Source organism: Anoplopoma fimbria, chromosome 19 (assembly GCF_027596085.1).
Source record: "Anoplopoma fimbria isolate UVic2021 breed Golden Eagle Sablefish chromosome 19, Afim_UVic_2022, whole genome shotgun sequence".
NCBI lineage: Eukaryota > Metazoa > Chordata > Actinopteri > Perciformes > Anoplopomatidae > Anoplopoma > Anoplopoma fimbria.
Genome location: NC_072467.1, coordinates 2,545,614 through 2,568,756, shown reverse-complemented (window position 1 = coordinate 2,568,756; position 23,143 = coordinate 2,545,614). Strand labels below are relative to the sequence as shown.

At 37.9% G+C, this 23,143-nt stretch overlaps 2 protein-coding genes across 2 annotated transcripts; one reads left to right on the top strand and one right to left on the bottom strand.

Annotated features, from left to right (window-relative positions):
• Positions 1 to 6,023: 6,023 nt before the first annotated feature.
• Positions 6,024 to 8,520, top strand: fam174b (family with sequence similarity 174 member B). Its single transcript, XM_054620756.1, has 3 exons — positions 6,024 to 6,601; positions 7,593 to 7,724; positions 8,469 to 8,520. Exons 1-3 carry the CDS (start codon positions 6,324 to 6,326, stop codon positions 8,470 to 8,472), a joined length of 414 nt encoding a protein of 137 aa, XP_054476731.1. The 5' UTR covers positions 6,024 to 6,323; the 3' UTR covers positions 8,473 to 8,520.
• Positions 8,521 to 12,896: 4,376 nt separating this feature from the next.
• st8sia2 (ST8 alpha-N-acetyl-neuraminide alpha-2,8-sialyltransferase 2) lies at positions 12,897 to 22,035 on the bottom strand. The gene is made up of 6 exons (XM_054620686.1): positions 21,938 to 22,035; positions 20,361 to 20,417; positions 19,431 to 19,571; positions 19,079 to 19,336; positions 16,317 to 16,610; positions 12,897 to 13,209 (listed from the first exon to the last, which is right to left on the bottom strand). The coding sequence occupies exons 1-6, from the start codon at positions 22,033 to 22,035 to the stop codon at positions 12,897 to 12,899; spliced, it is 1,161 nt and encodes a 386-aa protein (XP_054476661.1).
• Positions 22,036 to 23,143: the final 1,108 nt, after the last annotated feature.

Genomic DNA, 23,143 nt, shown 5'->3' with positions numbered 1-23,143 from the left:
TATACAACTACACAGACAATAAATACACATACTATACAACTACACAGACAATAAATACACATACTATACAACTACACAGACAATAAATACACATACTATACAACTACACAGACAATAAATACACATACTATACAACTACACAGACAATAAATACACATACTATACTATACAACTACACAGACAATAAATACACATACTATACAACTACACAGACAATAAATATACATACTATACAACTACACAGACAATAAATACACATACTATACAACTACACAGACAATAAATACACATACTATACAACTACACAGACAATAAATACACATACTATACAACTACACAGACAATAAATACACATACTATACAACTACACAGACAATAAATACACATACTATACAGCTACACAGACACAGACAATAAATACACATACTATACAGCTACACAGACACAGACAATAAATACACATACTATACAACAAAATAAAGATAGAAATATCAACACATAATCTGAATAAATTGGCTATTGTTAACACTTACTGACTGACCTACTCATATGAAGTTAACTATTTGTAAAGAAAAACATCCATGTAATTGTAAAACAGTGATACTTAGTTATATACTTAGATACCTGCTCAGTGGTAGTACTGTAAATAGGAGGGTAAGTGAATATTTTTGAACACATTTTCCTCTTAGAACTGGTCCAGTGTGCCTGTTTTAAGAGATACAAAGGACTATCCTCAAATTACCCAGGTATATATGGGCTTTGTAGTAGGTCTAAGCTTTGTCTTGCTTTAGTAGCACAGGCCTTCTTTAAACATTTTTGATAAGGAGAAATATGGTGTATTGCAAATGCAGATCTGTCAATAAATGATCAATAACATGTTTATTCCCTGGTTTATCTAGCCTATAGACCATACTTCAGACATCAGGCTTAGTTTGTGATAGAAATGTAGGTCACCTGACTATGACCATTTCACAGTAATGAAGGAGCGATTTGGGTCATGCATTATTCCATTTTGGAGTGAGATATGCATGCACACGGGGGATTTTAATGTCTTTAATGTTTGCAGCTATATTACATATACAAACAATTAATCTGAAGTAAAACTATAAAACTGCCTCCTTAAGGCTTCTCTGAATAAGGATAATAATAACTAAACATGAATGCCTGCCTTCCTTGTGACGGAATCAATTAAGATTAATTATATTTAATTGATTTAACTGAGAAAAAAGTTTGAACGAAGTCTAATGGGGACAACCAAATTTAGCAAACTCTGGCTGTTCAGTCAGTGCAGCCTTTTTTTGGAAGTCTATGGAGGCTGTGGTATCCACTCCACCCCCATCGCTGACCAATGAGATGTTTGCCTCGACAGCGCATGCTCTCTGCAGTGGAAGATTTTCTTTAAAAAGATCCTCAGCCTAGCAACAGGAGAGCCCTCCCTGCAAGTGAACACTGTCTAGTATTGACTAACTGTTTGGATCGGTTTGAACAAGGGAGTGCTTACTCACCAAATCTGTTAAAATCCCAAAATAATCTAAGAGGTGCCTTTAACCTTTAAATGAACTGAATGCTTCAATCTCAAATTGTGCTTTTAGAGATTGAGAATTGGAATAGTTGGCAGTGTTGTTGCAGCACAAAGCTTAGTGAATATCCCTTTTTTAAGAGCAACAATTTGGTTTCACTTAAGGCATTTTGTAACTATTGTTGCTGCAGGAGAGAAACAAAGGAACGATAAATAAATGCCTGTTCAACTGATCTGGATAATTCATACAGTTTTTTGCTGTGTTTGTTGCAATGTTATTATGTTAGCAATTTACCGAAAAATTTGTCATTAATGTTACACACAGGTTGCCATTTCATATAGAAGAAGACTCCAGGTAGTAGTCAGCTGGGAGAGCTTTTATATTGGCCCCTTTATATTTACAATAATATGACTTGCAGACTTTAACATAAAACATTTCTTTGTCAGAATGGGAAGGCGGAATTGCAGCCATTTGTTTTGTTAAATAAAAAGTAGCCTTTTCTGTAGCAGAAGGGTGTGCCTTGACAGCACTAACAACAGGCGTGGTTGCATTCATGGGTGTTGTATTTCAGGTCAAAGCACATAAACCAAACGTCATCTTACTCTGCAAATATCTTTTAACAGTTGAGATAAGAACAGGTAAGCTCTGTTCTTGTGTTTTTGCATTTTAATTAGCCAAACAAATGATTCTTTGTTCTGGTGTGGTCACGTTGTTCAACAAACAGTGGAGGTTAATGGTGAGGCATGTCAAGGCGTGATATGGCTTGAAGGGACTAGAGTATCAAGGTGCAAAATCAACGTGACTCAAGTTCATGAATGTATAGTAAAAAAAGTTCTACCCATTTTTGTTGATTCAGTTTGGCACAATAAACATATACATAAACAAATAAACAAAACACAAAAAAACAATCTATAACTAAACATCACAGCAGTGCATCATTTCTAGACAGTTTCAAGTGTTCAATATTCATATTCTGGTTTAGTTTCCCTTATCTTCAGGGTATAATCCCAGTACACAGAATCTGGCCCATTAAGTGATTTCCTTTCCAATTATAAGTCTTATACATCCACTTTATAATTCACTTTTTTTCCACTCACTTTACACAAAGATCCAGAACATTGGACATTGAACTTAAGACATTTAAGTTAATCTAGTTGTAAAATAGATTCACATTAAGCATATCTATTGTAATTACATATATTATGGTGGCCTAACTTATTTTTTTAATAAGATTGCAGTTACACTGAAAGGGAAGCGTGAAAAACCAAACTGTGTTGTAAGCCAGGTTGAAGCACTGTAACCTGATCACCATGGACACATGCATAGCTGCTTCTCTGTGCAAAGTTCAGGCCGTCCTCTCAGAATGTGACAACCCTCCCCCTTCAGCTTAATATTTCTATCTTCCCTTGTGAGGAAGAAGGAAAAAGTCCCCAATAAGAAATAATAATAATAATAATAACTTTATTTATATAGCACCTTTAAAAACAGAGTTTACAAAGTGCTTTGACAGACAAAGCAGCAAAAGCAAGGCAATAAAACAAAAGAAAGCTCAACAATGAGGCCCAACAATGGAAGACAAACTAAGGTAAGACTTAAACCCTGATAAAACAGTACAATAGATGGTCCAATAAAAACAATCGATAGGATAAAAATAAACTAAAAAAAAATAAATTAAATAAAAAATTAAAATGAATGAAATAAATAAATAAAATAGATAAAAATAAAATAGTATAGTAAAATAAGTTAAGTTAGTAAACCCAATAATAAAACGATAAAAATAAATCTATAGTGCAAAATCATACATTAACATAGTGCACAGGTACTTTATGGCTTTGTGTGCATGTTGTGAACAGTATGTCCCTCACTTCCTCTCCTGCTCCAGATCCTTTCCTCAAGGCATTCTCAAACCAGTCAGAGCTGAATTTCCACCTATGCATTGAAGGAAAATGCATGTTGTTATTTTGTGCTGCCATCTAGTGGGCCTTGATAAGCTCTCACATACAGGAGAGGAGCACTTCTAATAGTAGCTGTACAGAAATAAGACCAGACATCAAACAGACAAAACTGCACAGGCTGTCTTTGTTTTCAGATTAAAGGTTTGCACACTGTGAAATATTTCTGAAGTAATATTAACTGCAAAGATTGTACCCACCAGACATCAGAGGGATTATTAAGTGTTGGTCTACTTTTTCATTAGGACTATGTAGATCGTAAACAAATACGTCTAGTGAAATATAAATGGAGATAAATCATAAGATGTGGCTCTGTGTGTCTCTGAGTGACTATGACAAGGACAAATGTTTATTGTGTGTTTGCGTTATGACTATAGATTTGCTGAATGATTCTCACGTCACTGATCAATTGACTGCTAATCAATGTCTTGTCTGATCAAGATTTTCCCTGGGACCCAAGAGTCTGCTGCCCTTGGAAAATTGTGTTTGCTGTGGCCCAGGGGTAAACAGAGAAATGCTGCCTTCACTTGCTGTTGGAAATGTGTCACTTGCCAGTAAACTCCAAATGTGCAGCAAAGTGGTGAGAGAAAGTTAGACTGATTGACTGACACCCAAGCCTTTAGGATGGGATCTGTCAAAAAAGTAAAGGTACTGTAGTATTTATAATGTATAGACGTAAGAATCAGTACTATTTTCAATGTTTTGTCATTATACATGAAATAATCTCCTGGTAGTATGTGAGGAATTTGCATTTAGACTGAAGGAACATAAAACTACACATTAAATTACACACATCTCAGTTGCATACCACCAACCAATCACACAATAGTAAGGACTTTCCTACACTGAGGATATTTTACTGTCGCCCAACTCTTTTGTTTTTGTATATATCAATACTCCAGTTCTTAAATATTTCTATAGACTAGATCTAGACATAGCCTCAAAGACTAGAAACTTCTCTGTTAGGAAGGTGCAGCGGTAGAATGCACTCAAGTACATCTACTCTAGTGCTATGCTGAAGTACAATTTTTAGGTACTTGTACTTTACATAAATATTTCCGCTTTATACTTCTACTCCCCTACATTTTAGCCAATATTGTACGTTTTACTTCATTACACATAATAGTAAGATTTTTGAATCCACGTAATTCTACTGACGTGCTATTGCTATTTTATGAAAGTAGCCTAAAAGGTATTAGGGGGCGGCTGTGGCGTAGTGGAGAGCAAGGTAGTTCTCCAATCAGAGGGTCGGTGGTTCATACCCGGATACAGTCGATGTGTCCTTGGGCAAGACACTTAACCCCAAGTTGCTCCTGAAGGCTTGCCATCGGTGTGGACTGGATGTTATGAATGTTAGTTAGAGTCTGATGGTGGCACCTTGCATGGTAGCCTGTCATCAGTGTGTGAATGGGTGAATGATATGCACTCTGCACTATACTTTTGCTCTGGTTTATGCTTTAAGATGCTTGTTTAAGAAAGGAGATGCACTTATGACTTCTGGTGACTAGTAGTTCTCTTGAATACCTATGTTGAATACACTTCCTGTAAGTCGCTTTGGATAAAAGCATCTGCTAAATGACTGTAATGTAATGTAAATGTACATTTAATTTTGATTTTATTTTAATTTTATTTTATTTTATTTTATTTTATTTTACTTTACTTTACTTTACTTTGGATAAAAGCATCTGCTAAATGACTGTAATGTAATGTAATGTAGTGCTTCCTCCTCCACACTTTCATATTTTGTTTTATTTTATTTTATTTTATTTTATTTTACTTTATTTTATTTTTTTATTTTATTTTATTTTATTTTATTTTATTTTATTTTATTTTATTTTATTTTATTTTACTTTACTTTGGATAAAAGCATCTGCTAAATGACTGTAATGTAATGTAATGTATTAGTGCTTCCTCCTCCACACTTTCATATTTTGTTTTATTTTATTTTATTTTATTTTATTTTATTTTATTTTATTTTATTTTACTTTACTTTACTTTACTTTACTTTACTTTGGATAAAAGCATCTGCTAAATGACTGTAATGTAATGTAATGTATTAGTGCTTCCTCCTCCACACTTTCATATTTTGTTTTATTTTATTTTATTTTATTTTATTTTATTTTATTTGACTTTACTTTACTTTACTTTACTTTAAAAGCATCTTAAATGACTTTGTAATTTTATTTTACACTTTTATTTTGTTTTATTTTATTTTATTTTATTTTATTTTATTTTATTTTATTTTATTTTATTTTACTTTACTTTATTTTTTGTTTTATTTTATTTTATTTTATTTTTGTTTTATTTTATTTTATTTTATTTTATTTTATTTATTTTATTTTATTTTATTTTATTTTACTTTACTTTATTTTACTTTACTTTACTTTTATTTAAAAAAAAGTACTCAATCATAAGCCACTAAATCAAACTGCCAACATATTGGTCTTGCTGACAGCAGGTCTGTAGGTTTTAGGATGTACGAGGTTACCTGAAGGCATCACCAGCGCACATAATGCTCCTCCTCAGCACCGAGCACAGCCGGCCAGCCTTCACAGCTCTTCCGGAGGCGGATAATCCCCATCTCTACCCTCCACACGGCCCTAATGCAACCAGGAAGGATTGCTACAGCTCACCTCAAGGGAAACACGTTTTGGAAGCAAATGCAAAATACGAACTAGAAGAACACCTTTAGGAGAAGAGGAGAAGAGAGATGGATGTTTGCGTTTCCCATTATAGTGCGTCCAGCCGAGTCCCTATAATATGACAGCTGCTGTCGCATTTCATCTATTTCGGAGAAGCTACTGAAACATCATCCTGCTTTGTTTTTTTTTATTATTATTATTCCAGCATCATGGTGACATACAATCTGGTATTTACTTTCATTATTGCGGCTCTCTGGCTGGTCGGTGGAGAACCACAAACTCCTTCTTCACCTGCGACGCAGTTGAATTCAACATCTTCATCCATCATCAGCCAAAATGAAGATCTGACACATAATGTCACAGATGCCGCCCTGGGATCCCGGATTTCTTCTCTAATGACTCATCTTCCAACTCTGAAAAACATTGTTATTTTCATCTTCGTGTTAACAGCTGCTCTCATCACATGCCTGGTCATCAAAGTGGTCAGGTAGGCAGGTTGATCTCTATGGAGGCCTTTACAATGTTGATCAGTAGGATGACCATTGTATAAATGTCTTTGTTGTGTTCCTGGTAAATCCATCGATTAAGAGCATGTGTTATGTTAGGTCTGGGCCTATTGATAATGCTCCTTAATGCTCCTCCCATATGGTGCTTTATGAGGGTTATTTTGTCTCCTGATGTGTCTGTGATCTATGTGAAGTTTATATTTCACAGTTCTTTAATCATATTTCTTATCGGGGCTGCAAATAATAATGACAATTCTGATTACATGATGATTGATGGTTAATTAGTAGATCTTTTATCTCATAAAATATCAGAAAATAATGTAAAATGGCCACCACAAGTTCCCAGAGTTACATTACATTACATTACATTACAGTCATGTAGCAGACGCTTTTATCCAAAGCGACTTACAGGAAGTGTATTCAACATAGGTATTCAAGAGAACTACTAGTCACCAGAAGTCATAAGTGCATCTCCTTTCTTAAACAAGCATCTAAGAGCATAAACCAGAGCAAAAGTACAGTGCAGAGGCAAATTACTACGAAAACAATAATTGCAACAGACTAATCCGAATATAGTAAGTGCTACAAACTACTACGAATAGGATAAGTTCAATGTGATGTCTTCAAATTGCTTTACAAAGAAATATAACAGGGGAAAAAAGTATATTCAATCTTCATTTGAAAAAGTGTAACTAGAGAATGTGTAGCATTTTGGTTGATCAATCACAATTTCCACACAAATGGTGCCAATCAATTTTACATTAATCTCAATTTAGTAATCCTTCCAGCACTAATTCATCTGAGGAAAGCATTAGTTCGAGGTTGTAAGATGTCACCACTTTAATCCTCAACATATGGAAAAATAAAAACCCAAACTAAATAGGTTTACAACGGACGTTGTCAGTCAGACTAAATGGTGCGATTTTATTTATTGTGCTTGTCTCATGTTTGGCAACGTTTTCTTCCAAACAGATCTGGGAGACGAATCAGAAAAACAAGGAAATATGACATTATAACGACACCTGCTGAGCGTGTGGAGATGGCCCCTCTTAATGAGGAGAACGACGATGAGGATGACTCGACCCTCTTTGACGTCAAATACAGGTTTGTTCTTTTTCAATTGAAAAAGCGTTATATTATTTTCAGATCCGAAAACACGTTTTTCCTGTTACTACAAATAAGAACGATTACAGGCCTAATCCCATTAAGAGTGATGTACACACATTAGAGGGAATCTATGATTAAAGACTAAAGATTAGTGTATATTTTCAAAAACCTAAACCCTTTATAGTGTTTTTGTGCTTTTAAATTGCCTGGTTTTACCTGTCTTACTTTTACTCAATGCCTCTCGCTTGTAACCATTGTACTCTCAACATATTTTAACCTCGATTTCCGTAATGTAACGCACCTTGGGACTCTGTTTTGACTATCAAATGGTGCAGGGTGGCACCATAGTTTCTCACTTCCTTCAGTGGACTTCTATTGCTCTTAATATTAAGCCCACATAAATTAGAAGTAATGCGATGCAGTATAAAACCACAGCTTCAGAATAGGAATATCAAAGTATAAATATTTGTACTTTATCTTCTTTAAGAAACGCGCTATTTTAAAGAAACATTGTAGTAGTTCATCTGATGTTGATATACGGTTTCACCCTTCCGTCCTCTCCATTGTTCTTTAACTCACAACCACTTCCTCAAAGGAAGATATGACCTCCTGTTTACCTGACATTCTTGGCATCCAAGTCAGACCGGACTCTGCAGGGGAATGTTTCCTCCTAACCATAGGGGCAGTAGCATCAGATATAGTTCTGTCTAGTAACTCTGAGTTTTCATGTTTTTGTTCTAGGTGAATCCCTGCATGGACGTCAATACTTTATAACTCCTGTTTTGCACGGGACAACTCAAGTGATTTCCTGTTTTTTTTTGTGTAGTTCAAGTCTCAGATCAGAAACTTTATTTGCTGCTTGTGCATGGCTTTAATCTGTGATAAAAGGACTGGAGCCACATGGATATCATTTGTTTCACTGCTTTGCTGCTGCTTCTATCATGTGACACAACTTACCTGCACAATTCTTTCTGATTTTATTAAGATCAGAATGACATTTTTTGTTGCATTTGCTGACAGTTGTTGTCATTTAATTTTCTACACTTGAACTACAGATGGTTGGGCTGAGGAGTTTATAGTAGAAAGGAACCAGCGCCTGCTTTCAAACTATGATATGCCCATATTAAATCAGTTGTTGGATCAACTGTTAACATCTAAAAAATATTACGCGGAGAATACTTTATTCAAATGTAAAAAAGTGCACACTTTGAAAATTCTATTGATATACAGCAATTGATATTTTTAACAAAAATTTCATACCAAATATATTTCTATCTACTAACCACTTTGTTGTGCGTATATATATACTGTTGAAGGCAGTCTGTCCTTATGTATGAAGTAAGCGTATATTTTTTTAATGTATGTTGACATTCCTGTTTTGCTGCTATCTCAGCTGAATTACGTTTTTTGAGGTTCAAAATTGATTAAAAGCTCAAATAATAGAGTCAGGGTATATTTGTGAGGTGTTTATGAAACATATGACATTTTGTTATGAATGTGAAAGCTGTAATATGTTGTGATCAAGTGTGTTCAATCATGTGACAATCTTGTTTAATCAAGTAACTACTGAAAGATATCAACAACAGTATTTAACATGCTCGACACGCACCCAGTATCTTATTTTCTAAATCGAAAACAATGTTACGTCACCATATCATTTCTAGTTACTCGATTAAAAACGATCCAAAAATGAGGTATCTCTTGTTTGAGATATAGGTGAACAGTTAGTAAAGTATTAGTGGAAAGTTTCCCACAATAATACCTGTTAATGGATCACTGACTTGTGTAATGTCTAACTAGAAATGGCTTGTTTTCCCCCCTGAAGAGATGCTTCTCCGTGCCATACAGTTTCGGGTAAAAGAGAAAATAAAAATAAAAAAGCGTTCCTGTCGTTTAAAGTGGCAACACTGGCTTTGAATGTTGTTGGAAATGGTTTGACATGTGGGTTTAAAATGGAAGTTTTGATCGTAAAAAAGTAATTTGGCCCATGATATAAGTATTAAATTACTTTAAAAAAATCAAAAGCATCACTGGTTTGTTAAATTAGTTGTATCTTTATTTCAAAAACACAATATATAATCAACCAAACGTCTGACATAAAGTGCACAGAAGAAATAGCAGAAGAGGTCACAAACCCTTCCTCGTCTCTGTCTGCACCCTAAATTGAATTACAGTGAACTAACAATGTTGCAGAATACCTAAATTAGGGTTCTGCAGCAAATGGAAGTGAGGGTGTTGTAGGCGACATTCTGTTTTTATCCAAACTGTTATTTGATTGAGAGCACCGTGTCCTACAGCTGTTTCTGAATGACTACCATCCCTAGTTAACAGAAAAGGTTGTAAAGCCCAAATTGTACAACATTTTCTTCCAGGAGAAGGAACAGTGTGCTATAAACAAAGTTATTGACATTCACAGAAGATTGGATACATTTGTTATCGCTGTTAGACATACAAGCGACATGATGATGATGAAGATAATTTAATGAAACTGTCAAACACATATTTTTGATATAATGATCTTAAGCTGACTGCTGGCTATTTTCTGTGTTATCCTTCAGACTAAATGACCACTGTTCGTTTCCGTATTGTGTCATGTTTCATTTTAGTTTTACACTGTATGTGCAGAAAAGTGCAGATCCACTTTTGTGCCTTTGCTAAATTTGTCTCAGAGGAGTGCTTTTCCCATGTGCACTTATCCTCTTCCACCATTGAGATGTCTTTTATTTTATCTTTAGTTGTGTGTGATAATGTGGAAAAACCCTGCTCATCTACAGAGGCTGGTTCTGGACTTTTATTAGAACTGAATCATCTGCTACAGACAGTTCCTGTTGTAAAATGAATTAAAGTCATTGTGGTAGCTATTAGAAGACTGTAGCTAATTCTGCTAATCCCACATCTAAACCCCCAAAAAGGTTTTGGATGTTTTATTGAAAAAAACAAAGCCTGTTTGTTTGTTTTGACACAGAGATGTTATTTGTACCAACAGCTGTTTCCTTGGTTTCCATTTCTTTTAAACACTACTGAAATAAAACTGCTCGTTTTGAGAGCCTTGAAGCGTTACTTTTTTCCATTTTGGTCTTTTGTGTGTTCTAACCCAGATAAGTACATTCACTTTGTCATAACTGCACAATTGGAGAGTCCTTGAGTCATCCTGAATATTTTCAGAACTAAAAAAATGAAATATACTCATGTTCTATGTATCAAGACAAGACCAAGCATGCAAAAGCTGACAATTGTTTGCGAGAATTTGGACATCAATCAGATGTTAACATATAGTATACATGACAAAAAGGTAAGATAAAACTATACAGTTTCTCCCCTCAGTTTTACATCAGAAACTACGTCAGTAGAAAGTAAATTTCAGATAATGGGTTTATTAAATGTGTTCTGTAATGTTTCTATTTTTGTCGAGCTTTCACAAATAAACCTTTCATTGCCCCAGACTGCTCACATCAATTACAACTTTGGTGTCTATTCTTTACTTTACTCGCGACGTTGGCCAACATACAAGTCAACTAGCACATCTCGTCAAAACAACATGGACAAATCACATGGCTGGAAGCGCATGAGAGGCTGCTTGTTTAGCTGCAGAGCCCTGAGAATAATTCAAATTCTTCTGCTAATAGTTATTGAAAGAGGCATTTTGTTGCAGAGAAATACCCAAAGCGTTTGGCAAAGAGCAAACATCAAGATAATTCCTAAAAACCCTCAAAACTCAACTGAACTTTGAGACTTCAAAGTGGTTTACTAGCTTTAAACTGATGTATTGGTTTGACAAATCAGTCTGGTATGGCCTTAAAATAAACATAATTTTTGTTGTGTTTATTCATATCTATGTTTCAGCTGACAGTAACACTATTAACTCTGTTTTTCAATTTTTCCATCTTTCCCATCCTGTTAAGAATAACTTGGATAAACACAGTTTTATTTTTTAGCTTGAGAATGGTCCAATGTTCTAATTTATTGATTATTATCGTCATTATTATTACAGGCACAAAATACTGGCAATTTCCATCAAAATCCACAAATATCTGTATGAACCTATATTGGTTGAAATACTAACCTTAACACACTATACAAGCATAATTCAAACATCGTTTTAAATTAATGAAGGCATACACGTTATCATCTCGTACTCCTCTCAGTGTTATTGCACTGAAACTGCTGCTAACTTTAACTATGAATTTATCTAAAGCACATTATGAGGTTCATTTCTTACAGCATTTGTAAGAATATCACCATTACATTCATTTAAAAAAAGCTAAGCTCTTCTTACTACCAACACACAGCTACAGCCTGAACTCACTACATATGTTTGCGTTGCAGAAACAGGGCTGGTGTTCTTTGAGAAAAGTTTACATAGTGAGTTTACCGCCGGCTGAGTTTGTGCAAACATTCTTATGTGAACAGCTGGTACACTCCCTCTCTCTGCTCGAAGAAGCTCATTACAATTCAACGTGTCTCCATTCCTTCATTCGGTTCTCAAGGTAACCTAACCTTAACACTCGGCAGCTCTGGTTCACTTGACTTTTGGAATTTTTTGCTTATGAATAACCTGTTTTACACCTGTGACTTTATAAGAAGCTACAAAAGCATACAATGTTCTCTAGCAGAGGAAAATTTGCTATCACAAGATGAACATCATATTAAAAAAACAGTTGACCTACATTTTTTACTTTCATCATTGTTCTCCCTGATTATTAAGTGCTTCCATCTTGTGGCTCAAAAAGTGTCTCGCAGGAGCCAATAATTCAGCAGCTCCTCATGATGTTAACATGCTTGGTGAATAAAAACACACCTGTATTGGAGCCCTATTAATCATTCATTAATGGCATCTAAAAATATGTTCTGAATCCTTAATTTATAAGTTATAACCAGTACTGGAAACATGGAGGGACTTTTAAAATGGTCTGTTTAAGAAAAGGGGCTAACAGATGACAGGATCTCCATGAACGTCAGCAGAAAAAGATCACGTTTTTTAAAGGCTGCCATAGAAATCTCATTAACAGTAAAACACACCAGTGAAATAAGTCACTAAAAGAGCTTTAAATAGAAAAAGTTCATTCCAATTACTGAAAATAAGTTAATTCAAGTTTCATAAAAGTATGGTTACAAGAAAACTGTTTGTCCGGAGTTCACTCAAAGTGGTTTCCATGGAGATCCTTCCAGCTATTTGCTCTGCAGCTCCTTCTGTGGGCTCCTCTCTGCGTCACAGGTCCCAGTGTGGAGCCGGAGCGCCCCCTGTCTGTGCAACGCGCTCAGGGTCCTGAACTCCAGTGGCATGGTGTGAGGACTGGAGCTGGACGTGTACTCGTACTTTAAAGCGTCGTAGTAGTGGTATTTGACTGGTTTGCCCTGTGGGTCGAGTGGGAAGGGCCAGAAGCCGTAAAGATGGATCTCCTCACAGAAGCGAGTGGCCATCGTGTACATGAGGAGCCCAGTGGTCGGACGCTTGATGTGGACATTGTTGGTTAGCCAATACCTGTTGACAGAGACATATAGTGTGTGATTGGCTGCATCCAATAACTCGAGAGCTCTTTTCTAAGTAGCACACTTAAGTCAGTATTCATTAGGAGGCAACACTTATCTCCTTCAGTAAAGCCTTCCTCCTCTGAGTTTTGATATAAATCCAGATATACAGTATGCCGGAGCACACAGGGTGCAGCTGAATCCTAAGAAGTCACTCAAGTATAAATTTAGAGCCTACCGGATATGTTTCTACGCTGGGGACCACCAAGCTGCCCCTTCAAGGACTGACTGCTCACAGATAATCAATAAGTGAGCTTTTCACCTCTTCTTCTATTTGTGTGGGTGCACTGCAAAAATATCCCTCTTAACAAGTCATTTTGAAAAATCTTCTGATAATCTTGATTAGTGATAAAAAACGAGTTTTCTAATTAATAAATATTATCTGGTTCCAGATTCTGGAATTTGTGGATTTTTGTTACTTTTATCTCTTTTACATCATTGTTAAATGAATGTCATTGGGCTCTGTACTGTTCATTGGACAAAAAAAGCTATCTGAAGATGCCATTTTAGGCTCTAAGAAATGGCATTTTTACCGATTGACCATAATTTAGGATGACCACAGATCCATCTAGCTTAATCTTTGCTAAGGTGCTGGAACCATCAATGAGTCCAAACTGATACAAAAGACATCCACACACTTCCTGCATGGATTTAAGTGTGCATATCTTTTCTCTCAGTACAGATTGACAATAAAAAAAGCTTCGTTCTTTGCAGCCCTATTCGTATCAAAGTAAAATAGATTATTCCTCACATTTCCTGGCTCAAAAATCTTGAATCTAGTGCAGCCATCTGCTTAGGAAACGAATAATATCTATTTTTCTTGGATCTGTCAAAGACATGCATAATGGAGGAGGAAAAAAATTGAACTCTCTCACCACATTGGCAGAGCTTTTACTATATGTTTCTTTGGAAAAAAGATATACATGTATACTGAATGTTAATACTTGTTCAGGAGGATATATTTTTGCAGCATGTTAATTAAAAAACTGCACACGCTGGCACTGCTCTGCACAATTGCATTCTTCTGCTTCAGGTGACCCAGGAGCTGCCATGACAGTGAGATGCCAGGTGCTGCCCTCAGGAGCAGCTTCAGGGACAGGCGGTGAGACTTTCATTTGCCCCAACTTCATTTTACTTTCCAGTCACTCGCCCATTTCTCCAGCCTCGAGGCTACTGCTGCCTCCTGTGGCTGTGTGCTCTGTGGTTAGTGTGGAAGGTCACGCTGAGATGCAGAGGTTGTACTATTTAAAGCAGTCAGTTTGCCATGAAGGGCAAAAACTCTGCAGGTCAGGTTTACAGTCTAACCAAACACTACAGCAGGTGATCAGCATTTTAACAAGCAGAGGAGATGGCCTAATTATCAGTGAAATGGTCTGATGTGGCATTTGGCTGGAGTGAATATGAGTAGATCCTCCTCTAGGGCACATGACGGGGAGTGAAAGTTCAGTCTTACTGAGAAAATGACAAGGTCAGGGGGAGCATTTATCAGACACAACTTTAAAAAAGACAAAGGCGTTGGATTCATCACCGCAAAGATTTCAGGTGAATTATTTTCTCTTGTAAAACACTGTTTAAACAGACTGTTAACTACCAAAATAATGGCCCAGTTCTCCCCTTTTGCAATTAGAGTGTTCTTTCAGGCGTACAAAATGGCATGATTTGGTCACTGACCAGCGGTTGTTAGGTTTTTAACAAAGCAGGAAAGATCCCGAGCAGAGTCTGGTTGTGATGAGAGTGAAACAAGGACAGCGACAAAAATTGCACAGAGGGGTTTGATAACAGCCTGAAGGCAATGTAGGCTGTATTTGACAGATCTGCAAAAAAATCCTCAAAAAAGATCCAGTTCTAAAATAAATAAATAATAAAGATTATCAAAATATAAATGTCCTATTATACCACAGTTTACCAGCATATCTTATTTGTATATCTATCTAAATATCTAAAAAACACATTTTGCAGCAAACAGGTAAGCGATATTTTGCACATAGCTTTTGGGAAAAAAAACATTATTTGCTTTCTTGCAGAGGGTTTAATGAGAGGATCAATACCATGATCAATCCATTCAGCACTTGTTGTGGAGTTTCTGCTGGTTGCCTGGTAACCTCAATGTGATGACAAGACTATGTGAAGTCACTGCACCCGGCTTTTGATCACCAAGAAATAGCAAAAGCATGTAACTCACAGTCCCCACAGGATGAACCCCCCTCACTTTCTACTCCCCCGCCTTTTCCTCAAGCCCGACCATGAGGTTGACAATTGTGGTTTGGAGTGAAATGTCATGGATTGTCATTTGGTTCAGATATTCATGTCCTTCTCAGAATGAATTCAGGCCTAAATTTGGTTTATGTCATGAGCAAATAATGGCAAAACTAATGACGTTCCCAAAAGCCTCACGTCTTATTTCAGTGTTTGGTTCTTACAAGCAAATGTTAGACTGTTAACACACCAAACGGAAACGGTAAATATGTATTATACTTACTAAATATCAGGATGTAAGCAAAGTTATTGTTAGCATGCCGATGTTAGCATTTAGTTCAGCCTCAAAAAAATGGTAGTGTGGTTGTAGACTCTTGGTCTTGTCACATTTCTGTGTGTGTGTGAACATTAAACAAAGAAACAATGTGATAATGAGAGGTGTTGCTAGACATATTTTGGAACTTTGAACTGAACCAGGCCAGCTTTTTCCCACTTATCCAGCCTTTACACTAATAATCACCTCCTGATTCCTACTTCTTACTTAACACATAGATGAGTAGTATTATTGACCTTCTCATCTAACTCTCTGCAAGATAGAAAATAAGTGCATTTCCCAAAAAGTTGACTAGTCATTCATTTCACAATGAAACGAACAAAGACATTTCACATTTGACTCCAGTTGCACACTGAGTGAAGAGAGGCCCAGTAGTGATATCACACCAACTGCCCCTGGATATCAGCTTTAATGCTCTGTTTAAAAATAGCCACTGGGGATGCAGATTAGAGCTGCCAACCTCCTTCATTATTCGGCTCACAGGTGTACTTAACCGGGACCAGCGGCTGCCAGCCTGAGCTGCATCTTACCCTCTGACGGCGTGGAGGAGGCGCAGCGAGGGGAAGGCGGTGCGTACGTCCACAGTGTGGGACAGGATGAGGCGAAGGGCCCACTCCACCCGCTCCTCTCCCCCCTTGGCCATGAAGGCCGGTATCCACAGCACGCTGCCGCTGAGGCTTTGAAGCCGCTGCAGGAAGCGATCCCTCCACTCTTCGCTGACCAGGTCCTGGAAGGCCCGCTGCACCACCGATGGGTTCATGGTCACCAAGTTGGTCCGCCAGCCCACGTCCTGAGAGTAATCCTCCACTGGCGCCAGGTTACACCTTAGAACAAGCAAAGCACACGTCACTCAATTTCACTGTCAGCAAATGAGAGATTATTTCCTTTATTATCTGTTTTCTCTGTTCTTTAATCTGATTGTTTCTACCACAGGCATCTGCAAACATGAAGCAAAGTTTCTAAATAAAGTGTAAAACCATACTGAGCAACCAACTCAGCTTCAAACTAGCTCAGTAAAAGAATAACAAAGCTCCTTGGAAGTGATAAATCTATCATATATTAGCAAACACTTCTGATTCTAAACGTTTCAGTTCAGATTCAGTGACTGATAAAGCTTTTACACCCTACATAGAGCGAGTGCATTTTCTTCTTACATTTGTCTTTGTGTTAACACACACTTGTGAGACAGATCCTAAATGTGTCTGTGTGTAGTGGACTGTTGTTATTCATTTAGTAACAAATCATGTGTACATGAAAACACTAATTCAACAGACTTTGCACCTTGCTTGTAGCACTCTAACGAATTTCACAAAATTAAATATAAATATATAAAACAGCTTGTTAAACTCTGACATGTGCAGAAGGCTGACAAATTAAAGCAAAACCCTGCATGAATGAGTGTAAAAAACATTTAACTATTGCAGGAGGGCTTTGATAAAATTATTCCATTTGATAAAAATGATTCATATCCTATGATCTTCACAAGTGAGCTTAAATGAAAGCCAAAAATCCATGCTTCAATCATACAGGTCCTAAAAGTGAGCCTGAATGATTTAATGTATCAGTTTTATAGGTCTTTAATTCCATGAGCAGATTACAGTGACTGCTGTTTTTTTTCTTCTTGTTTTGTTTATTACTGTTATATTGTCATAATAAAATGTATTTTTAATATTATTATTGTTCTTACTCTGCAATGGTTAATTAACTTCAGACATGTACCTTTCAAAAATTGTAATCTTCCGGCAGCTCACACATTTATTTTGTTTTTCCCTTAAATCTACCATCCATCTGTTTATATCCTCAAGCTAGTCAGACCATTTGCCAGGAAGAAATCTCTACCACGAGGGAAACAGAGCAGAAATTCAAATGAAATTCAGCAGATAAGCAGCATGGCATATTGTTTTTATTGCTATTAACCACGGCCTCCAAGTAAATACCAGAAAATTATATGTATGTGTCTCCAAAACATCAAACACACAATGAATTTAATTTAGTCAGTTTCATCGGAAAATTCCGAATCATTATGAACAGATGCATGATTTTCACTGGAAAGTAACTTACCACTACAGCTTAATGTTGTCGTCAACATACTCTGACAGCTGATTTAGGAAACAGTTCAAAGATTACATCCAAAAGGAAAACATGAAAAATATGCACCATAAATTGACTCTCTGTGAAAGGTCCAACATTTTGCCCACGTACGCCAAATTATTCCATTAAATCATCACAACAGTCAGCTGAAATGATCTCTAACCCAAAATACTGTCAACCTACTTTGTTGAAACCCAGCGTAGGGCAGAGAATTATATTTAGCTGAGACATTATCCCCGTATCTGAGACGTGAATGCCAGAGCAAATTCCTCAGCTTCTCAAAATGCCACATTTTCTGTCGTCTGCCTTCAGCCAACCATTACCGCCGTGCCCCGGCGTTATTATCATGCTGCTGTGGTCTAGAAATCATGACCTCTCCTCGTCGGCACAACATCGCAGCACTTAGAAAAGACAAGATTTGCTGACAACAGAATCAATTTCAGAATAAAAAGTGACACAAAAGGATTTTGGGGCTTATTCAGCTATCGATCAATCAGCACAATGAGGTGCTACCACAGACAGCTACTTCCTCCTCCATTGATACAGCAACATTAAGGTCATTGATTTATGAGTTTCTCACAGTAGTTACATCCGCAGTTTTGTTAGATTGTTCTGCTGAAAACAAAATTCCAGCAAGAATGGTTGTTTTTTTAGCATCTTCCATTATAATATAACCCTAGACAGATTTGTTTTCCTCCAATGACAAGTGAATGGTGATAAATAACCACTCAGCGACTCCTTAAACACAAGACACAGCCGACTGACGGCTTCACAAACACCATTCTCCGGTAAATGAGTGCAGGACCCATAAGAGCGCTGTTGTTTCTCTAAAAAGCACAATGTGTGTTCTGCTGGATGCAAAAAGGCCTTTCAAAATGTTCGTCTAATGTATAATCATGCATTTAATTGCTCTCAGTCCGGCAACTCATTTCCAACTTTAAATCATTAAAAAGCTTTGACAGCTTTTTAAAAAGTGCAATTATAATATTTCCAGCTGTGTGAGCACAAATTCTAAACCTGAATTGCACAGAGAAACTCCAGTGTGAATTATACTCTCAGAAAAGTGAGATAAACCTGAAACTAATGTGCTAATCCATTTCAATTACGGTGCACTTTGACTTGCACATGTTGTGATTTTATTCAAGTGGAAGCCCTCCAACCTGGTAATCACTTATAACATTTCTGAGAAAAAAATAAATACCTGATAACAAAGTCGTGAGAGTCGATTTCGGGTCCACAGCTGCTGTTTAGCAGAATCCCAGAGTTTCCCACAATAGCGCAGCGCCTGTGGTGTTGGTTCTTCATGGGGGATATAGTTGGCAAAAGACGGTAGAGATTTTCTGAGATGTTTGTTGTGCTGTGGCGATCAAACACATAGTGGATGATATCTCCTGGTTTCAGTGTGCCCTTAAGAATAGAGATGTCCCTCTCTGGATCGAGAAACCTCAGAATATTTTTTCTGTGAAAAGAGAAAAAACACACTGGTTATAAAAGACTCTGCTTAGTGGAGTGTGAAACGATGTTGAGGTAATTGTGGAGAGTGGTGAGTCTGCCTGATGAGGTTGGAGAGGGTCCTGTTGAAGGTCCAGTTGTTTGACGAGAGCTTGACAGTGTTATTGTAGCTCGGACTGAGATGATTCACATCTTTGCTCAATCTTGTTAAGGCAGTCGGATCCACGTGTGCTGCAGCCTTTCTAAAAGGGAATGGAAAGTCGTGTTATTGACACACTATTGTTGATCTTTAAACTTCTGATCAATAAGAAACAAAAGTCGTATTATTTGATCCCTGTATTGTGTGAATTCTTCCCTCTTTTTTCAATTGAAGGGTTATTTGTATGTATTTGTATGTTTTATTGCCCTACACATATACTGTTTGTACATACAAAGATCATAAAAAGGATACTGCATTATGAGTGCGTTCGGTGCTTTAATTACATTTTAGTGACAACACTAACATACCTTATTCTGCAGGACTTGTATTGTCATGGAGTATTTCTACATAGAGGTATGCCTACTTTTACTTAATTAAATCTGAATAATTCCTCCACGGCTGTATATAAATAAATTGACTTGGCTTCGATGAGGCTTAAATTCATTTAAATGCAATTAATATGATGTTATAAAGCCGTTATTCTTATGGCAGATGTTTTTGTTATCACGTGGATACCACCGCATCGATGGGTATTTATAGCAGCTGCCTTCTCGCTGTAAAAAGTAATGAGACGCTCACTGTGAATGAGTCACTGTCAAGGCTGCAAAGGAATCAGATGCCCAATGCCAACTATAAAAATGATATGTGAAGACCAGTAAGCTCCCCTTTGGTTGTCTACAGCTATAGGCATATATACATGTATAAATTCACATTAAGATGTGTGTGTGTGTGTGTGTGTGTGTGTGTGTGTGTGTGTGTGTGTGTGTGTGTGTGTGTGTGTGTGTGTGTGTGTGTGTGTGTGTGTGTGTGTGGAGATAATTGGATTTCAGACCTGTGCGGTTGAGGGGTGAGCCGATGTAAGATCATCTTCTTTGAATGTCCAGTATTTCTACATGGGAAGAAAAATATGATTTAGATTGAGTTATGAATCACCTACTGCAGCACGAAGGCTTGGATGATAATGGACTGATGTTTCAAGTCCTTCCTGTAATCATATCCTGTAACAATAATGCACCCTCTGTATTCAATCCCAGGCGTCCTGTGCTTCCGTTTTTCGAGACAGAATAAAGGTGGAAAGCATGCATCAAGGTATTTTTAAAGCAATCCACTGTGGGCCCATTTGCTGATGTAATGAGGAGAAATGGGGCCTTAATGGAGCCCCATTATTGTGAAAGGAGGTTTTCTTTCCTTAAGGAAGGGTGCAATCTTTACAAGGGGTTGTTAATACACCATGCAACCAATATGCATTTACAGAAAACACACTGTATGTGCATTCAAATCTGTCTATTTTTCAATCATGACCTTGTTCACGTGTGATAAAATAAAGACAAGCTGCCAGCTTGTCTTGAAGGGGTGAGAAACTGAAACAGAAAAGTGCTTCTCTGACAGACTGTGCTTCTCCGACAGACTTTTTACAAACCTGGTGGCTTTAAATATATTGTTACAATTGTGTTAAGCTACATTTATGCAGAAGTGGAATCGGTCCTGGTCCTTCTCCCACTGTGAATCACAAACTAATACGACCTCATTACAACGTGAGGCACAGCCGGGGTAATTGCATTCAAAGCAAAATGTTCTTGCTGAAAGGCAGATGTGAGAATCCAAGAGCTTCACAGATAAATAAAAAAAATCAATTCAGGTAGCACAGAGAGAGAAAAAAAAAGTGGGATGTTGCACTATCGAGGTCTGGTTGGTTTCACATTTATTTTTTAAATGTATTATTTAAAAATATATATTTTTTTTTTTGCAGGTCAAATGTAAGAGGGGCATGGACGTGAATTGGAAGATTCAGCACTGCTGCACTGCTCAACATTTCAAGGACTGAAAATGAAAAAGAAAAAAAGAGGAAAGCCTCGTTTGTTTCCCCCCACCACCACCACCACCACCACCACCACCTCCCCTCTTCTGCCTGTCTTTCTCTCCCTCAAACACACACACACACACACACACACACACACACACACACACACACACACACACACACACACACACACACACACACACACACACACTACTCTTATAGTGTAAATGTATCCCATCCCGCATGCAGGCTGCTGCAAGACAAACAGCCTGATCCCTGGAGACCCTGGCAGGCTGCTGTCTGAACAGCTGCTCCTGCTGGACACAAGTGTCACTAATAGAAACAAAACACACATTGTCCAAAAACCCAACTCTAAACTTCAATTCAATAAAAATAAATATATATATTTTTACTAATGTATTGTTTTTTTTTAGTTTTCTTTCCTCCTCCACCACTTCAGATTCAATCCTGTGTGGAAATAACCTGCTGGACAAGAAAACAATGGACGCACACACACACACACACACACACACACACACACACACACACACACACACACACACACACACACACACAATGCATGGGTAAATAACAGGGGTGCTACTTACGCAGTTTCTTTCTCCACTTCTGCAATATCATCAATTATCAAAACCACAACCAGCAGCGTTACAAAGCCGAACAGCAGCGTGCGGAACACAAGCGGCATGTTGAGGGGGGTCTGGGGGTGGAGGAGGATGGAGGAGGGTGGAGGAGGGTGTCCCTTCCTTTCTGGAAAAACCACACTGTGTTACATTAACCTTCTTGTGTTTCCCCATTTATAAATGCAAAATCCGCTCAGCCATCTCTCTCCCATTGTCGGACACTCCCAGGCGATCTGCGGTCCTTCTCTCTCCTCCTCCTCCTCCTCCTCCTCCTCCTCGGAGGATGATGGTTTCCTTGAGGTGATGCTGCTGTCGTCTCCAGTGTTACCCTCTTTATTCCCCAGTCAAACTTTGAAAGCGTGCACCTACAGAGCCTGCCATGGGAGCAGAGAGATGTGGACCACATGCAGCCTTAAAGGCGCAGCAGACCTAACAACTCCATCCCACCTCCAGGTGTTGTGTTCCTCACTGAGAGGAGGTGAACAGACCGCAGTACCGAGAGAGTCAGACAGGTGTGCCAGGCAGAGGGTTTTTGCATGCAAGTAGTAGAATTCAATTCAGTTTATTTTGTATAGCCCAGAATCACAAATTACAAATTTGCCTCAGAGGGCTTTACAATCTGTGCACATGAGACATCCTCTGTCCTTAGACATCCTCTGTCCTTACACCCTCACATCCTCTGTCCTTACACCCTCACATCCTCTGTCCTTAGTCCTTACACCCTCACCTCCTCTGTCCTTACACCCTCACATCCCTCTGTCCTTACACCCTCACATCCTCTGTCCTTACACCCTCCATCTGTCCTTACACCCTCACATCCTCTGTCCTTACACCCTCACCTCTGTCCTTACTGTCCTTAGACCCTCACCTCCTCTGTCCTTACACCCCTCACCTCCTCTGTCCTTACACCCTCACCTCCTCTGTCCTTAGACCCTCACATCCTCTGTCCTTACACCCTCACACCTCTGTCCTTACCCTCACCCTCTGTCCTTAGACCCTCACATCCTCTGTCCTTAGACCCTCACATCCTCTGTCCTTACACCCTCACATCCTCTGTCCTTACCCTCACCCTCTGTCCTTACCCTCACATCCTCTGTCCTTACACCCTCACATCCTCTGTCCTTACACCCTCACATCCTCTGTCCTTACACCCTCACATCCTCTGTCCTTACA

Coding starts and splice junctions, on each gene's coding strand:
- fam174b (XM_054620756.1), top strand. CDS start 6,324: ATGGTGACATACAATCTGGTATTTACTTTCATTATTGCGGCTCTCTGG. Junction 6,602..7,592: donor CTGGTCATCAAAGTGGTCAG/GTAGGCAGGTTG, acceptor TCTTCCAAACAG/ATCTGGGAGACGAATCAGAA.
- st8sia2 (XM_054620686.1), bottom strand. CDS start 22,035: ATGCCGCTTGTGTTCCGCACGCTGCTGTTCGGCTTTGTAACGCTGCTG. Junction 19,337..19,430: donor ACCCTCTCCAACCTCATCAG/GCAGACTCACCA, acceptor CTCTTTTCACAG/AAAAAATATTCTGAGGTTTC. Junction 16,611..19,078: donor TCTCACGACTTTGTTATCAG/GTATTTATTTTT, acceptor GCTTGTTCTAAG/GTGTAACCTGGCGCCAGTGG.